General features: G+C 56.7%; 1 protein-coding gene across 2 annotated transcripts; it reads right to left on the bottom strand.

Moving 5' to 3' along the window:
- Positions 1–362: 362 nt before the first annotated feature.
- Positions 363–16247, bottom strand: VSX2 (visual system homeobox 2). 2 transcript variants are annotated; one of them, XM_087855947.1, is made up of 5 exons: positions 15878–16247; positions 14495–14579; positions 10545–10668; positions 1509–1689; positions 363–745 (listed from the first exon to the last, which is right to left on the bottom strand). In XM_087855947.1, exons 1-5 carry the CDS (start codon positions 16245–16247, stop codon positions 363–365), a joined length of 1143 nt encoding a protein of 380 aa, XP_087712073.1. The 2 variants fall into 2 exon arrangements, with proteins under 2 accessions (XP_087712073.1, XP_045663521.2); XM_045807565.2 differs by having other exon boundaries at positions 363–688.
- Between the last annotated feature and the right edge of the window lie 820 nt (positions 16248–17067).

Below are 17067 nucleotides of genomic sequence, written 5' to 3'. Positions count from 1 at the left end.
TTCAAGCAAGAGAACAGAGTGAGGGTGGATTTGGACAGTGAGAGTCCCCAGGGGACTGAGTGAAAGCGGCTTGAGGGGGCGGTTTGGGGCAGCAAGAAGGCTTCTGAGGCAGGGCCGTTGGGATGAGGAAGAGGATGCTGGGGAGGCCAAGACTAGATAGGGGGTGTCTCAGCATGGCCCAAAGCCTCGGCCAGAACTGAGCTGTGCCTGAAGTCAGCCCGAGGGTCATGGTGGTGGGGGGGTTGTGGGCAGGGGGAGGGTGGCAGAGGCCAGGCCTGAGCCCTGCCTCGGAGAACACCTCCCAGCACCACAGGCCCCGAGGAGAGCAGAGTCCTGGGGCTCGGCATCTGCCAGCCCTCCACCTAAGCCATGTCCTCAAGCTGTGGTGGACTCAGCTTCTCCGTCGGCCTGTCTTCGTCCACAGCCTCCTCCGCCTCGGGCTCCTCGGCATTCCGGGCCAGGCTGTCGGGCCCAGACACAGTCCCCAGCACTTTGGTGCTGTGCTCCTGAGCTCTGGCTCGGAGCGCTGCGATGCTGTTCTCCCTCAGTTCCTCCTGGGACATGGCCGCTGGGGGCTCGGGGCCCCCCTCCTCCTGCTCCGCCTTGTCGAGTCTGGGCGGCGCCTGGCGCTCCACCTCGGGCTTCCTCCCCGACTCCGCTGCTGCCTCCAGCGACTTTTTGTGCATCCCTAAAAAGAATTGTTGGTATTCGGGTTTAGAAAAGCGCCTGGGAAAGCCATCTTGAACTGAAAACGGCAAAGATAGAGAGAGGCCAGCATTAAGGACAAGCAGAAAGCCTTGCTTCACACACCGCAGTCGCGCGAGTCCCAGGGGCCGGGCCGGGGCAGCGGGAGGGGGGCCAGGGGCTGGGGGCCAGCTGGGCACCAGGCCTGCAGGGGGCTTCTTCGGGTCAGGTCCTTGGGCACCTGGCCTCCAGGCAGCCTGTTCTGTCCCTTCCCAAGCGCAGCATGTGCTCCCCCATCCCTCCCTCCTGGGATTCCAGATCTTAGAACCCCAAGATAAGCTGGTGCTGTTACCAGACATAGGCCCCGAGGGCAGGTGGGGGGAAGATGGCACGTGGAGAGATTTCAGGGGGAAGAAGTCCTTTGGGCAAAGCCAGAATGGTGGCCAGAGGGCCCTAGGGGTCCCCTCAACCCCCAAGAGGAGCTGTTTCATTCACCACACCTCTGGCCAAGGGAAGAGGAGGGTACAGACCCTGGGGCCACAGCCACACCCTTCTCACAGGACAAAAGAACCCACAGTCAGGGACCTGACAGGGATGAGAGTCTGAGCCGCCTTGTAGGGGGGCGCAGGGGATAGACAGCAAGCCCTGGGCCCAGCTCGCCCTCTGAGCCTCCTAAGGGAGACTAGGAGGCCTGCTGTGGAGTGCCTCTGTCCTGCTAGGCCGCTGTGGCCAGGTCTCCCTGCTCCGGGGCTCTGTCTTCTCCTCCAGGGAGCCCGCTCTCCTCACCACAGGGGCAGGGCCCCAAGGAGGGTGCGGGCTCTTACCCAGCAGCCACGGGGCACAGGAGTCCATGATGCCATCCTTGGCAGACTTGAGGATGGATTCTGGCAGGGGGATAGAGTGCCGCACCATGGCCCCATAGAGCCCATACTCCGCCATGACGCTGCTCCGGCCCCAGCACTTCTCCCGTTTCCTCCACTTGGCCCTGCGGTTCTGGAACCAGACCTGCAAGTGAGGACGAACAGGGCAGAGGTATGTTCTGAGGGGCACTGAGGCCTTACTCCAGTGGGCCCCCTGTGAAGGTCCCCAACCCTTTTATTGCTGCATCCTCTTGTGACTCCTAGTTTCTCCAGCAGGGTGCCCTCACTTAAGCTCCCCAACTCCATGGTACTCCCAGGGTTCCTCCAGGCTCAGAGTGCCCAGAAGGAGGGCACCCAGTCCTGTAAGAACATGATGGGTGAAATGGGTCGTTTTTTTCTTTTTCTTTTTTAAATCAAAGCAGTTCTAAGGATGATGGGATAGAGGGCTCTGGGTCAGGGTCTTGAGGTGGTGGGCAGTTCCCAGCATGGTCCTCGGTTTGCAGCTGAGAAGCCCCAGCATGGTAGCTCTTTTGCAAGTGGTCACACCTCCAGCAGACAAACAGAATCTCTTTTCTGACTTGCAGAGGGACACATTCCTTCCAGGGGCTGGACTAGCCATGCGTCTTGTTCCGGGCTCCCTCTCCACCAGAACTTCAGAGGCCGAACGGTCCCTGAAGCCAGGCAAGGGTGGACTCAGGCAGCAAAGGGTATGGCATCCGGGTATCAGGAAGCCCCGGGGACACTCCCAGGAGACCCGAGTCAGCCTCCTTTCTCCGTCCTGTCCTGGCTAAGCTCTGCTTTGCCATAGTGCCCTCCATTCACCAGCTCTCCGCAGTTTTGGACCTAACCCTGAATGACATTCCAGGGAGCTGGGCATCCATCCCTCAGTCAGGCAAGGAAGACAAAATCCTCCTGGTGTGCAGAGAAGGGGGGATGGGGACCTAGGAGGGTGCAGTGGGGGACACCCTGGAGAACGTTTCTCCACGCCAAAGCTGACTGGTGCAGGGCATGGGGTACCCTGGGGGTGTCAGCAGCGCTCCTGCCCCGTGCTTGGAGCGGTCCCTGCCATGCTTGGGGGAAGGGAGATTTCTCAGTCTCCCAAAGCAGCTTTCGTGAGACTTCCGGCAGCTGACAGGAGCCAGAGCCAGGGACAGCTGCACTGTCCCTCAGGCAGGTGAAAGCTCGGGGAGAAACCGGTGGGCTCTGGAAGGATCCCAAGCCCGACCAGCGGCCCCCTCCCATCCCCTCTCAGCCCCTGCGGGCCCTGACCCCCGGGATGGCGAGACGCCCGAGGCGCCCCGGGAAGTGGGGGGATGAGGGGGAGGACAGAGGCGGGTTCGGGGAAAATCTATTAGTTTCCTCTGCGATTTCCATTCCCTCGCCTCGGCCGGGTCCCCCGCCCCTTCCCTCCGGGCCCCTCCCCCGCCCCCGGAGGCGGAGGTTTCAGCTTTTGATGAAAAATTGCTCCAGCTCTATTCAGGAGGCGGCAAAAGAAGAGTCACCCCCAGGGGCAGCCCTGGGCTGATTGAAAAATAAGTTAATTTCTGTTTGAATCGATGGGCCTCAGGCACTGAAATATCACGGGAAATTAAAGCGGCTGCTCTCTCGGGAGCCGCGGCATTGACCCGCACTAATTAATGCTGGGGAGGCAGCGCGAGCCGCGCCGCGAGCCGCTCCCCCTCCCCGGGGGACCCCAAACACTTCTCATTTAACTAATTAGACGGGGAAAATTGGGTGTTAATTTGTTTAGGATTTTTTCCCCTCTTCCCCCCGGCAGCTCCCTCCCTGCCCCCCCCCCCCAGCGCGGGGGCGCGGGAAATGAATGCGGGGCTCGCTGGCAGATGGCTGCCCGGGTCACTCTGCAATCTTCTCCGACTTGATTGCTTGATTAGGTCGTTAGCACATTAAAAAAAAAAATTGCTTGCCGTCTGGCGCTGGCGTGATGAGTGGGACGCGCGGCAGCGCCTGGGTAATTTATCTTTTTATACGGCAAAGAATTTGATTTCAATCTGCAGATATATGGGGCGCCTTTGACACCTGTTTAACATCGTGCCGCTGACAGTTTAACCCTTTGCTGCCTCGGACGCCGGGAGGCCCGGGCGGGTGTTCGGATCCGCGCGCCCCCGCTGTTCCAGCCGCCGCCGCTATGTGGCGCAGTGAGAGCCCCAGCGGCCTCAGGCAACCCCGAGTCTGCGGCTGAGCGCGGCCCGACGCCTCCAGCAGGGGGCGCCCCGGCAGTCCTGCCTCGCCTCCCGACGACCCTCATAAGAGCCAAGTGGTCACAGACACGCTCTGCGGGGCTGCGGAAAGACCGCGCGGTCCATGCACACCTTTAAATGGACCGAAATGTGTGTAACCCTGTTTTGAAATTTCTCCGTTTGTAAATAACCAGGAACCTACAAAAATGGGAGAGACACGGCCCAATCCTTCCCGGGCCTCGCCACCCCCAATAGAAAACGATCGTTCGATCCAGCCTGGATGGCTCCGCCTGCAGCGAGCTGCACATTTGCCACCACCGGGTTTGGCACCTGCCGTTCCTGCTAGGGCCCTCCTAGAGAGCTGCGGAGCCATTGTGCAGGGCCTTTCCCCTGGTCCGGACCCAGACCGCCACAGGTGACCCCTGCCAAGGAAAGGGTTTATGCAATCTGAAAGCCCCTGGATGGCTGCGCTTCGTGGCCTACAGAGCGGAGACTATGAGCAATGCGAGCCCCGGCTAACTCGCCCGTCGTGCTGGCCTGGCTCCACGCTGTGTTTAGATCCCTCCCCAGCGCCACCTGTCTGTCCCGCAGGCTCTCCTCCTGACTGTCTGCCAAGCCCAGTGTCTGCGGTTTGTCTGAGACCTCTGTCCTGTCCCATCTTCCTTCCCAGTAGCACTTGGTGGCCCTCTATAAATACCCACTTGTCACAATCTGCTTTCTCCCATAGAGGAAAAATCTGAAAGGACTGATCCACATAAAAGTCTGTGACTCCTGGTTTCATCCACCTCTCAGAGAACACAGACGAATGAAGCCCTTGGTGATGGACTTCCAGGCACCCAGTGTGACCACAGAGTGTTGGGAAGGCTTTCTTTATGAATCTAAGTAAGACATCTGCGTCCTGGTCAGGAGATGACCTACCCGCTTGAATACAGTGCATTATAAAACAGCCAGACCACAGCCCTTTAACTGAATCCATGGGCAGACTCCACAATGTTTGGGATTTTAGAAAGAAGAGGTGACGCATATACCACATTACATGGCACTGCTGCAGCCCGCCAGAGCCAGACTCACTCGTTTTGATTTCTGCAGCAAAACACGTGTATATTCACGCTAAAAGGGATAAATAAAGGGCATAAAGTCAGGTCTGGGTTTTGCCACTAGTGAGTTCTGATGCCTCACTTAGGAAAGATCTGTCTTTTCAGCACAGTGTGGATTTATGGATTCTGCACACGGGATTGTGGATTATACAAAGACAGAGATGCCCCACCCGCCCCAGTGGATGCCTGGGAGGATGCGCGGTCCTGGCTTCCTCTGGATTCCATGAGCATTGGTTCTGGGGGAGGGGGCAAGGCTCTCACACGGAAACTGCGTCTTTACTGGAACACTGAAGAAGGGGGTGCAGACTTGGGATTCAGATGCTCTCTGGAGCCTATAAACAGAACCATTTTCCTGCGTCTTCTAATTTAGGCAAATGAATAACTGGTCTACAGATCAGACTTTGCCCACAGACATTCCCAAGGGAGTTGGTGCCAGCTGGTCGTTCGAACCAGGAGTCATGCGGACCCTTGCTTATGGGCTCCTGGAATGCCTGGCTCTCTGCGAAGACCAGATGCTGCTCCAATTTATGGAGGAGACCTGGACAGCCAAAACAATTTCTTTTTAGGACAGTTGGCAGGGAAGCTGTGGCTTGATGCCTTGGAGGGAAGTGTACAAGGAATTAGCATTAACCCTAACCACTCTTCATGTCTGCTTTTCTCTACCCTTCGTGGAAGCAACTGGCACGTATACAGAACTTGATGTTTACAAGAAGCACTGAAGTCAGACAGTCCCGAACTGGAATTCCCAGCTGCGGCAAAAATTGCTGTGTGATCTTGGGCAAGTTACTTGCCTTCTCTGTCTCAGTCTCTTCGAACATAAAATAATGCCTATTTTTCAGGGTTGTTTTGAGGATTAATGAAATAAGTGACAGTTCCTAAAACCCATGATTATCACATAGAAGGTGTCCAAAAAGTGCTACGTATTATTATTTCAATGGAGGCAAAGAAAACCAGTGGGAGTCTGCCCAGAGGGCGGGTAATCAACAGCATTACCTGCCCCTCTGGCCTCCTCCGCAGGCCCTTTAGCAAGGCTGGACTGACAAATAATAACTCCAGGAGAGGGGCAGAGGGACAGAACTAATCTTCGAGCTGGACGATTTTAATACAGCTAGGCTCTGTTTCCCCTTTAGGCACCCAGAGGGCCAAAGGGAGGCCCCTGCCACTCTCAGCACATTTCTTATGTATTCCAGGCCCTTGAGGCTCAAATTCGAGAGAACAGGCATGCAGTGCCCAACGCTCCCTGCACGTTGGCTGTGATCGGAAGCTAGAAGGCCTTGGCTGGAGATCCTTGCCCTGCCTCCAACTGTCTTAGTGATCTTGGGCGCGTTTCTTGACCTTTTGAGCTTCCGGTTCCTCATCTGTCCTGTCATACCGCCTCCTTGAAGGTTTGTTATAAAAATTAACTATAATAGTGCATGGAAAATGCCTGGCACATAATGAGAACTAAAAAACACTGACCAGCTGCTGGATGAATTCTGTGGATAAACGTGCAACAAGATGAGGCTTTGCTTTCCAGCAAATGCTCAATGACATTTTTTTTTGCATAAAGCCAGGTCCTCCCATCTCCCACCTTTGAGATTCCTGCTAAGCATTTAGGCCCTTTTCCCTACTTGGTCTCTTGGTTCTGGCAAGCCCCAAATATTCCTTCGGCCCCTCGCGCCTTCCCTTTCCTGGCTGCCCACTTTCTACAGGAGACCGCCCCTCTCCCGCGACAGTCAAGCCTGGCACTCCTAGCAGAAGCTGCGTCAAGGCCGCAGTGGGGACCAGAGCCCTGCCTCACACGTCAGGGCTTCGAGGGCCTGAGAAGGGACCCAAAAGTGACACCAAGGGTCAGAGATTTGGCACTCCAGGTGGATCTTCCAACTTGGGAAAGAGTCTGGGTTCCTGCATTGCCCCTCAGAGGTGGCGCCCTACAGCACACAGTAGGATGCCTCTGGCTGCCAGCAGCTGGCCAGGCGGGAGCCTCCACAGCTGGCAGCGAGGGTCGCAAGAGATTGTGCCTCCACGGATAGACGGGACCTGGGGAGGGGTACTTGCCCAACAGGTGCTCTCCTGCCACCGGGCGCACTTGGAGCAGAGCGGGCAACCAGCAGTTTCTCTCACGGTGAGGGTAGAGCAGCTGTGCTTGTGCCCATGGCCTCTCTTGTCATCACACAGCTCCTGTCTTGCCAGCTCCCATCCTGGCATCTCTGCAGGACACCGTACCCAGGGCTCCTTCCCTCAAAGGCCTCGCAGGAGGCCCTCTGTGGTCCTCCCAGGATTGTCCCCCTCAAGGAGACATCTCGTAGGATGGATGCTCTTTGCACATTCCTGTCGCTCGCCTCCCCAGGCCCTGCCTTCCGATCTTGCCTCCTACCATCAGGCCTGGCTCTGTCAGCCATGTGGCGGGTCCCATCACATTCACCCGGCTTCCTTCCTCTCCTCAGGCTGGAAGCTGATTAATTTGAGCTCATCGCGGTAATGATTTAATGACTTAACACTCCACATGCGCTCAGCATTCCTGACACCATATTTCAGCATCTCCCTTGCCGTCCCCGCTTCAGGCTCTGAGAAGCCGGTCCTTGCTGCAGCCTCTGATGTCCAGTAGGGGGCAGCTTTGCCCACATTTCCCAGCAGCCCAGGCAGCATCCTTCCCTGTGCACCTGACCCTGCGCATCTTGTCCCTCATCCTGCCCTGTCCCCCCACTTCCTTCCACTCATATTAAACCACGTTAAATGCAGAAACTCCTTTACAGAGCCTCTGACCCAGCGTTTTTACACCGGCTGCCCGCAATCACTGGAGAGCTTTAAAAACATACAGACGCCAAAGGCTTCATGCCAAAGCAATCAAATCAGAATGGCCGGGCACGGGAGCCCGGCATGGGTGCTTCCAAAAGCTGCCCTGTGATGCTAATAAACGTCCCTGGCTGAGAGACTGCATATCTTCTAACTTCTGGAATAGAATCCCTTCAAACTTCGTTCCCTATCCGTGGACAGGGATCCCTTTAAAAGAGGCAGACATGAACAGCACTAGTCAGGGTATCCAAGCCATGAACTTATATATAAGAATTTGTCCACTCGAAAAATAATTTTTTAGGAGTGAGTTTTTGAGGTTTTTTCTTGAGAACAATGCCTGCTACTCACGAAATGGTTATTTTTATAAAAAGGTTTGATACAGGTCCCCACCTGGCCTCCAGCCATCTCTGCTCCCCCAGCTTCAAGTCAAAGCACAGGCTTCAAACTCAAGAGGCAGGTGGTGACCGTGTGGGCTTTCGATGCAGACCTGAGTTAGAGCCCGGTGCCCCCCCGCTTCCCAGCTGTGTGGCCTTGGGTCAGTTGCTGTGCTTCTGCTTCCTGGGTTGTCCCCAGGACTAAATGAGATCAGTGCTGAGATCGAGCGAGCACCGGGCACCTGCCAGGCATCTCTCAGAACACATGACCCGTGGCTCACGGCATCTGCACCAGGGGCGGGGGTCACCATCATCCCCATTTTACAGATGAAGAATCAGGGGCTCTGCAGGTTGAAGTAACTTGTCCAGTCACCCAGCTGGGAACGGTGGAGCCAGGATGTGTCTGGCTCTGAAACAGCGTCCCTAACCACTACGCAGACTTGCCTCTCCTGTGCACGTCGTGCGTTCAGAACACTCGGCACGTGGAAACTGATTTGTAAAGGACAGCTGTGATCGCTGCAGATACATGCTGAGACTTTTCCCGGGCCACCTGGGCAAGGCTATGTGACAGCTCACATGCACCTTCTGGAGCCGGCATTTAGCCAAAGAACCCTGTGGTGCTCAAAGACTCTGAGACATTCTCAGCTCCGTTCTCCCAGATCTGCAGTCCTCGAAGTCCCAGGGCCATCCACTGACTCCATGCCTAGCTCCTCCTTGCTGGCTCCTGTGGCTTCAGACTCCACCCGACAGATGCCCCCTGGCCCCACCCCCAGGCGACTTAAAGAAGCCTGGCATCTGCCTACTGGGGCATTTGTGGCAATGCAGTAATAGCTGAGCAAGAGCCCCAGAATCCTTCACGCACTCCCAGCCACCACCACCATGGCTGAACAGATCGGGCCCACCCCCCGCAAGAGGCAGCTGTTCCTTCCTACTGGTCAGCAGTGCCAGTGTGAGGCCTACCAGCAGGGGAGTTTCTCAGCTCTCCACCCCACCCCGGCCACTTGTGATGGCCAACTTTGTGCAAACAGAGGCCAGGTAGGGGTTACCACACCACATTGACTGGATTGGGCCTTGGCTTACACACACACACACACACACACACACACACACACACATGCGATTCAGAATCAACACCCCAGGCTTACCCCACTGGAACCCAGTTGGGTGGGGGGGTGATGGATCTAGGCCACCATGGATAACGCACCAAACAGATAATCTGCTTATGAATAATTGAGCTTATTGTTAGTGTCAATGTCTAAAGCCACTGGCTGAAATTCCTAATAGATTTCCAGGAGAGAGGAAGACTCTTCTGGAAAAATAGCTCATGTCTCATTTCTAAATCTCTGGTTGTCCAGTGAGAGAACACAAAGCAACCCACAACTCATCTGGTTCTCCCCCCAACACACGTCCCACCTCCAAGGGTTCTTGACTGGGAGGGGTTTCAGGAAGTCGAGACACCCGCTCCCCCTCACTTTTCCCAGCCTTAGCAGTGAACTGCTCTGGACCATTCCACTGATGGAAGCAGTTTTCACTTAAGGATGTGATTCAGTTAAGGCAAACCCAAATCTTCTGGAAATGTTCCTTCTACCCCACTCGCTTCTGACTCATGGAAGCCCTACCTAGAAAATCATCAGACTTCATCTTCTCCCAGAGAAACGATTAAGCAGACCCAGTCCTGCCTAGTGAGGGGGGTTCTGACCTTGGAAAGGTCTTGCTGCTGATGAAAGGGAGCCCTGTGCCCAGCACAGCTGAGAACATCCCAGTCCAGACCAGTGGTTGGTTATGACGCAGAAGTCTCTAGGACAGGGGCACCTGGCTGACTCAGAGGAGCATGCGACTCTTGATCTGGGGGTTGTAAGTTCAAGCCCCATGTTGGGTGTGGAGATTACTTAAAAATCAAATCTTAAAAAAAAAAAAAACTGTAGGAGAGGAGAATGGCTTAATGAACCATACTTGCAGACAAGAGTCCCCAGCCACATCCCAGGCCAGACCCGAGCAGGAGCTCTGGGCAGGGCCAGTTGTCTGATTGTGAGAGGAAGGAGTTTCAGGTGAATGGAGGTGGTGGGGAGTAGACAGAAAGAGGGGGGGGCGACCTTTTCTTCATGAGTCAGGGGAGCAGAAGGAAGGGAAACAGAAAGGAGTCAGGACTAGAAGCCATTCTCCCCTCCTACCCACCTCTGGCCTTGGAGCAGACATTTAGCTATACCTAAGAGCTATTTGCCACAACGGAGACCCCCCCCTTAGAACCCATGACCCACCCAGAACACCTTGTCTCACCACAGGCCCCTTCACGGTCTGCCTGCCATACTCCTCAGGAAGCCTACAGTCTGGAACAGCAGGCCAGCCACATCATCTGAGTCTCTTGTCCCCCCACCCCCCACAGTGCCCACCTCACATGGTAGGTGTTCAGCAAATACCTGTCAGCTTAACTGGACTATTCTTCACAAGGACCCAGAGCAGGGGGGTGGGAGATGGGGTCACAGGTATCCAGGAGCCTGGGGCAGTCAATGCCTCAGAGAGTGTGGAAAGAGAGAGAGGGACCTGGGGCTCTGTTACCTGTATCCTGTCTTCTGGCAGCTCCGTTTTCATGGCCAGCATCTCCCGGGCATAGACATCTGGGTAGTGGGCCTCGTTGAATGCCTTCTCCAGCTCCTCTAGCTGGTAGGAAGTAAAGATTGTCCTAAGGGGAGCAAAACCAGACACTCAGGACCCAGAAACTGAAGGAGACTGGTCCAGGGAGGACAGAATGACACTCCTCCATGCCTCCTAGACAGACCTGAAACACAGGGCTGGCTCAGCATATCAGACACAGACTCCCTCACACACACACACACACACACACACACACACACACCCCACACTCTCACACTCACGCTCACATATGTTCACACACACTCGTAGCTTAACCCTCTAGACTCTTCTTCATTCAAGGCTGAGGACCCCCACTACCCTTCTTTGGAGGACATTATTTTAGCCCTCAGTGACATTTCATACTGGGAATCTTTCTGGAAGTGATTTGGGAGAAAGTGTGTTGAGACAGAAATTTCAGAAAACTGTAGAAAGCCCTTCTTCTTCCTCCCAAGCACAGAGTGAGGGACTCACCAGATAAACAAACCCTTCAGGCCTACTGGGACCTGCTTCCCAGTTTCCTCGCACAGACAGTAGTTTATCTTTTAAATGACACCCACGTTCAAAGACCCACCAGAAGGTCCAATGGAACGGAACAGCTTGAACAGCTGAGAATTGACTCTCCCACCTCCTCACGCACCCCGACACTTTGCCCTCCTCACCTGCCCCTCCCCTGCCGCCAGGTCTACTAGCTCCTCAGAGCTGCCCTCGGAGCCCGTCCACTTCCTGTGCTCAGAAGACAAGGAGCACCTTCCAAGCAGCTCACACCTAGACTCAGCCACTCATCAAGGGGGCATCCCATTCAGGTCACTGTGACAGAGCCCGCCTGCGCAACCCCCACTCCCCACAGAGCCGTCTACATTGACCTATTAGGGTCCTAACCTGTTTTAAGAATCCGGTAAAAGCTACATCCTTTTGCCCCAGGAAAATGGGCAAATGAATACACTCCAGCACAAAATTTTACCTCCAACATCAGGGGCTTCGTAGACCCCCTGTTCCCCATAAACCATACACGCCCTCTGACAGGCACCAATTCTTCTCTTTTCAGACCTTAATTTCACCCACTTCCAGGTGACCCTTATCCTGTACCCTTATCAATCAATGGGCAAGATAGCCTTGATTCCACACACCCAGCTCGTAAAAATGGTTCATTCTTAGCTTGAGCCCCTGGATCTGACCCTGGGGACCAGCACAGGGGGCTAGAATCCTTCACTGATGCCCTCACTCTCACCCTCACCCAACACAAGGAAAAAGTACACGTGTAAGCCCCATTGGGTCCTTGTGCTGGTGTTGGCTTTCATATCTTGGGGGAAGATGCAGGGGATGTGTGAGGAAGAAAGATTCTGCCCTTTATAGAAAATGACTGGCTTGATTCTAAATTGTTTCTCCTATTCTCTTGGGAGGGAGGAATGGAATGTTTATGTACACAGAAAGTGAATTCTTCACAATTTTGAAGATCTGCTGGTTTCTATTTTGCTCTTGCCACTTACTGAAGGGCCCCTGAACAGATTGTCAAAATAAACAAAGCATGTAAGTCTTCTTAAAGCTAGGGAAACCGAGGCACACAGGTGTCGTGGTTTGGCCAAAGCCAAAGAAGGGAGAGGATGAGCGGTCGCTTAGAGCCATTCAAGTACCAGCCTCTGCTTGAGAGAACTCTCATTGAAAAAACAGAACAAATCAAAACCTCGAATCCCCCAAACTTTCCCTCATTCCTGCCTCAGAGCTAAGGAAACCCTCCTCTCCAGGGGGCTCCTGCATCCCAAAATGTGATCTGAACCCTGCTCCTGGCTTAACGCAGAGCCCCACACTCTTCAGGTGCCCACTGCATCCTGTCTGCTGAGAAGCTGTGCTTTCCCGGTGCACAGACGAGCAGAATGAGCAGAATCCGAGAGACTGCCAAGGCAGCTGTTCCATCCCTACTCCCGTCTCCGACCCTTACTAAGCCCAGCGTGTTTCCGGGAGAAAAAGAGATGCCCATCTCTCATTACCAGATCCGGGGGCTCTTACCTGGAAATCCCCAAATGAGAGAAGCTCAGGAAAAAACTTTTTTTTTTTTTAACTAATTAAAAGCTGCACCGGCCATCAGTAGCCGTTCTGATGTCTCTAATGATCTGCTCTCTTCATACACCAGAAATCACCTGAAACCTAGGGCAGGTGGGGGTGGCGCTGTCTCACTGGGAACCCCCAAACATCTCCTCAGTGGGGAGAGCGTCATGGAAGGACGGAGTCAGGAGCCTTAAGCAGAGACTTTGGGCTAGAGGTCAGCCAGTCCAGCTGCCACACAAGGAGATGTGCTGGAGCAGAAACGCTGTTCCGATGCCCAGGGGATGGTTTCTCCTGGACTCTCCTTGCTGTGTGAACCCCTCTTCCCGTTTCCACACCAGCACAGAAGCAGTTCAGCCCCAGCTCTGACCTGTCCCCCCTCCATGGTCCCCGTCCCTGTCCCTGCTCGGGGAAGCTGACAGGATCTCGCACCCTGGGACCCGCAGGAGAAGGGTGCGTAAAAGACACTCTAATGAATATTTGTTGGATGGATGAATGTAAAAAAAAATGACCCAGGATCAATGTTTCCATTTAAAATAAAACAAAGCTAAACACAACAAAAACACTGCCTAAAGGGAACGAATAAACGAGGTCACTGAGAAACCAAGTCGAAGTTCACCCTCATTCCAGCCCAAACCTATTGGGCCCTTAGAGGACAGGAAGAGCCATTTTAAAAGGTGGGAGCCAATAGGGGAGTTTCCAAGGGCTAGCTAAGAGAGACGGGAATGCAGAAAAGTGCCCAGAGAAAGAATGCAAAGAGGCTGGGAACAAATTGGGGAGAAGAGGATGGAGTGGATGGCAGCCAGGGGAGCTCCCCAGGGGAGAAATGTCCCTTGAGCCAGCAGGAACCTTGCAGGCACCCCACCTGGACTGGGGCGCAGAGAGAGATTGGGGGAAACAGACTGGCCGGTAAGCACAGGGAAGGAATCTGGAAGCAGCACTCGCAGAAAGTCAGGCAGATTTTTGGTTCTCACTTCTTTATTTCCTTAAAACCCCCTCATGAATTTCTACAAGGAACTATAGTAGCTGTGGTGTGGATGCGGAAGGGAATGAGGGTCTGGGGGGGGGGGTGGGGGCTGCTTTTCAGGACATACCTTTCAGCACCTATTGAATTTTAAAGTTGTACCAGTAATGCCTACTTGAAGACTTATTTTTTAAAATTCTCTCTGTAGCGGGTACCCCAATGTAGCCCACTCGGCTCCAGCTGGGGCTGATGGCATCATCCAGTCCACACACTTTCCCTCCCCATTTTACAGACCAGGAAACTGGGGCTCACAGAAGGGAAGAGACCCTCTCAGGATCACAAAAGAGCAGAAGCCTAACGAAAAATTTCTACCCGTGCAGCTAGATCGCGCCCAAGATGTTTGGCGCGGTGGGAGCAGAAGGCTAGGGGTGTGGCAGAGCGGACAGGGCCGCGGGAGCGGAATGCGCGCCAGGGGGCAGCGGGCAGAGGGGCCGGCTTGGGCGGGAGGTGCGAGCCACTCTGCCCCGCGGTCCTCCGAAGGCGCTGATGCTTGGATCGAATCTGGGGACCGCCTGCCCCTCTCTGGCTCCGGTTCGGCCCTGGTTTGGCCTTTCCTTTCTCCCGCAGAAGGAAAAAGCCCGGGCCGTGTCGCCTCCCCGGCGGCCACACACTATCCTCGCCCGGTGTGGCTGGACGCCAGGGTCCCGGGCCGATGTCTCCAAACAACGTTTGGTCTCCCCGGCCCTGGAGCAGCCTTGGACTTCCAACTCAGGAGTCGGCGAGAATAGGGCTGGAGCGACCCGACCCCAACAGGATCTGACGGGGAGTGGGCGAGCAGAAGAAGTAACAGAAAGAGCCGCAGGGGCCTTACCTGTGTCGCCGCTTCTTCCGTTTCTTGGTCTGGTTTAAAGCCGATTTGGACATTTTTCGGTCGCTGGAGGAAACATCTTCAGAATCTGAAAAGCGGGCGGAGGCACATGCGGCAGAATGGGGGGCGCGCTCGGCAGCGCCCGGGGATGTCAGGCGCCCGAAGCCCGCGAGGGCCCCACCACGGGCCGCCTCCGGGAGCGGCGGGGGCCTGCTCTGCCTGCCGGGGGAGCCCTCCGAAAGGTCGGCCCCATCCCTCAGCCCCGGCTGGCTCTACCCACGCCGGCCCCCGAATCCGGAGATTTTGAACCGATTTCGTTGTAAGAGAGGCAAAGGCCCCAAAGCGCTTGGGGCAGGGACGGCGGTGGAGCGAGGCAGCCTCAGTGGGTCGCATGGCCGGCGGGCGGGGATCTCCGAGCTGCGCCCTGCCCTGCGCCTGTAGCCCCGGCGCCCCGGGCCCGTAAGTTGGCCCCGGGAAGAGGAGCCGGGGCGCAGGAAGCTGGGCGCCGGGAAGCGCTGGAGTCTCCCCCGGCAGAGCCCCTTTTCCAGTGCCTGCAGAATGCGCCCCCGCTCGAGACCGGAGAGACTGCGACGCGCCACTTTTCGTTGCCCCTCCAAATAAAAATAAATAAATAAATAAAAAAGATAACGAAAAATCGGGGGAAGTGCCGAGCGCGAGCACAAGCCGGAGGTCGCGCGGGTGGGGACGCACCGCCGGGAAAGCAGTCCAGGGAGGGCGCGGTGGGGTCATCCCGGGGCCCCCGAACCCGCCGGGCGCTGGCATCCGATAGATTGTGGCGTTTAGGTGGAATCGGATGGTGGCCGCTCCTGCCGCCGCAGAGGCCAGGGTGTCCAAGCTCGTGGGGTGAAAAATAAACCCCAGCTGACCAACGTGGGCGTTGTGGAACGGAGAAAAAGAGCAAGGAACAACTTTGGATACCAGGGCCGGGGCCGAAGCGGGCACCCGCTTCCTGGGCCGCCAGCACGCGGAACAGAATCGGCTTCCGGAGCGCGGGTCCTCCGGGAGGCCGGGGCCGCGGTGGAGCAGCGGAGCTGGAGGCCCCCAGCCCGCGCCACAGGCTCCGACACCCCAAGCCGTGTTTCCGGTGGGGCCCCCACCCGGCGCCGCGGCAGAGCGGGGCCCGACGCGGGGACCAGAGAAGGGCGCGGAGGCCGGAAACGCCGGGGCCGAAACCAGGCGGGCGCCGGGAGCATCCTCCCCGCGCCGGCCCCGGGCGCGCCGGCCCCAGGCAGGAGCTGCGACCCCTCGGCCTGGCGCGAACTTTTGCGCCGGGAGGAGGCCTTGAGGTGCAAGCGAAAGCCGACGGCGTGGGGCTTCCGGCTCTCGCCCCCAGTCGGGCAGCCTGGCAGCCTCGCCCTCACCTACCCGAGCTGGCCGTCTGGCTGGTGTCCAGCGGCCCCGACGCTCTGCCCAGCGGCTGCAAGTGGACGCTCTGCGGGTCGGACAGCACTTCCAGGAAGGTGGGCTGCGCGTAGAAGCCGGGGAGCCCCCCGGGCCCCAGCAGCCCCATGCCGCCCACTCCTGCGGGACTGAGCACGGAGCGCGCCGCCAGCAAGTGCCCGGGGGCCAGGCCGTCGAGGGCAGCCCGCGGGTGGGAGCTGGGGGGCTCCTTGTTCAAACCCAGTATCTCCTGGATGCCGAACCCCGTGCACCTGGCCGGGGCGCCCCCCGAGGTACTCTTGGCCACTGTCTCGGATTTGGGCTTGCTCAGCGCTTCCCCCGCTTTCCCCGTCATCTCCCGGCTCTTTGGAGGGGCTGAGGCCGCAGGTCTTTTGCTCCCCCCACCCCCCCGCCGGGCTCCCCGCTTCGCGAAGTTGGTCCCAGGTGCCCCCTCCGGTGTCTAATGCTCTGGAGCCCCAAGGAGATTCCCCTTTTATCCAACCAGGCGGCAGCCCAAGTGGGGTCAGAGCTGAGCAGCCAATCACCGGGGCCAGGAGCATTAGGAATTCCAAAAAGCTGGCAGCTCCCGCCGCAGGCAGCACCGAGGGGCCAGGGCGCTGGGGGCCGGGCACCGGGAGGACTCGGCAGGATGCCCATGGGCAGGGACCCCAGGGCCTGAAATGAGACAACAAGGTTCAGGGCTGTTCCAGGAGGCTGGGGGGCTTGGGATTCTGGGCAGAGCCTGGCTGGGACATGTCCCAGGGGTGGGGTGGGAGGATGGGCTGAGGGCAGATGTTAGAGACTGGAAGTCCTCCCTCCCTTAAGTCCAGTGCAGATTGACAGGGTCAAAGAAGCCCAAATATGGAATCCTTGTGTAAAAGGCAGAACAAGGAAAGGGGGCAAGTGCCCTGGACAGGGTGTGTGGTGGCAAGGGAGAAAGAGGGGTCAGATTGTGAAGAGGAAGATGTATGGGTGGGAAAAGCTCCACACCTGCCTTGCAGCACAGGATAAAGCGCCTAGTTCAGAAGAATTACTCAGTAAAGTTCGGCCCAATGAATAAATGAATGATAAAGAGGTCAGGAGTAGGGGTCCCTGGCGGGGCAAGAACAGTGGTGATTTCTTTGGAGAAAAACTGCGGGCATCCACACATCCTCCTAGAGTAAGCATGAGTGTGC

The sequence above is a fragment of the Ursus americanus genome, chromosome 26, assembly GCF_024610735.1.
Source record: "Ursus americanus isolate L20-20 chromosome 26, mUrsAme1.1.p, whole genome shotgun sequence".
In the NCBI taxonomy this organism is placed as follows: Eukaryota; Metazoa; Chordata; class Mammalia; order Carnivora; family Ursidae; genus Ursus; species Ursus americanus.
The sequence above is the reverse complement of the archived record's forward strand: the minus strand, read 5'-3'. Positions and strand labels throughout refer to the sequence as shown.

What these genes read in the sequence shown, in the direction of transcription:
- VSX2 (XM_087855947.1), bottom strand. Translation starts at nt 16,247, where the DNA reads ATGACGGGGAAAGCGGGGGAAGCGCTGAGCAAGCCCAAATCCGAGACA. An exon ending in CAGCCAGACGGCCAGCTCGG is followed by an intron (nt 14,580 to 15,877) that starts GTAGGTGAGGGC and finishes CCCGCTTTTCAG; the next exon opens with ATTCTGAAGATGTTTCCTCC. An exon ending in CGGAAGAAGCGGCGACACAG is followed by an intron (nt 10,669 to 14,494) that starts GTAAGGCCCCTG and finishes TGCTCCCCTTAG; the next exon opens with GACAATCTTTACTTCCTACC.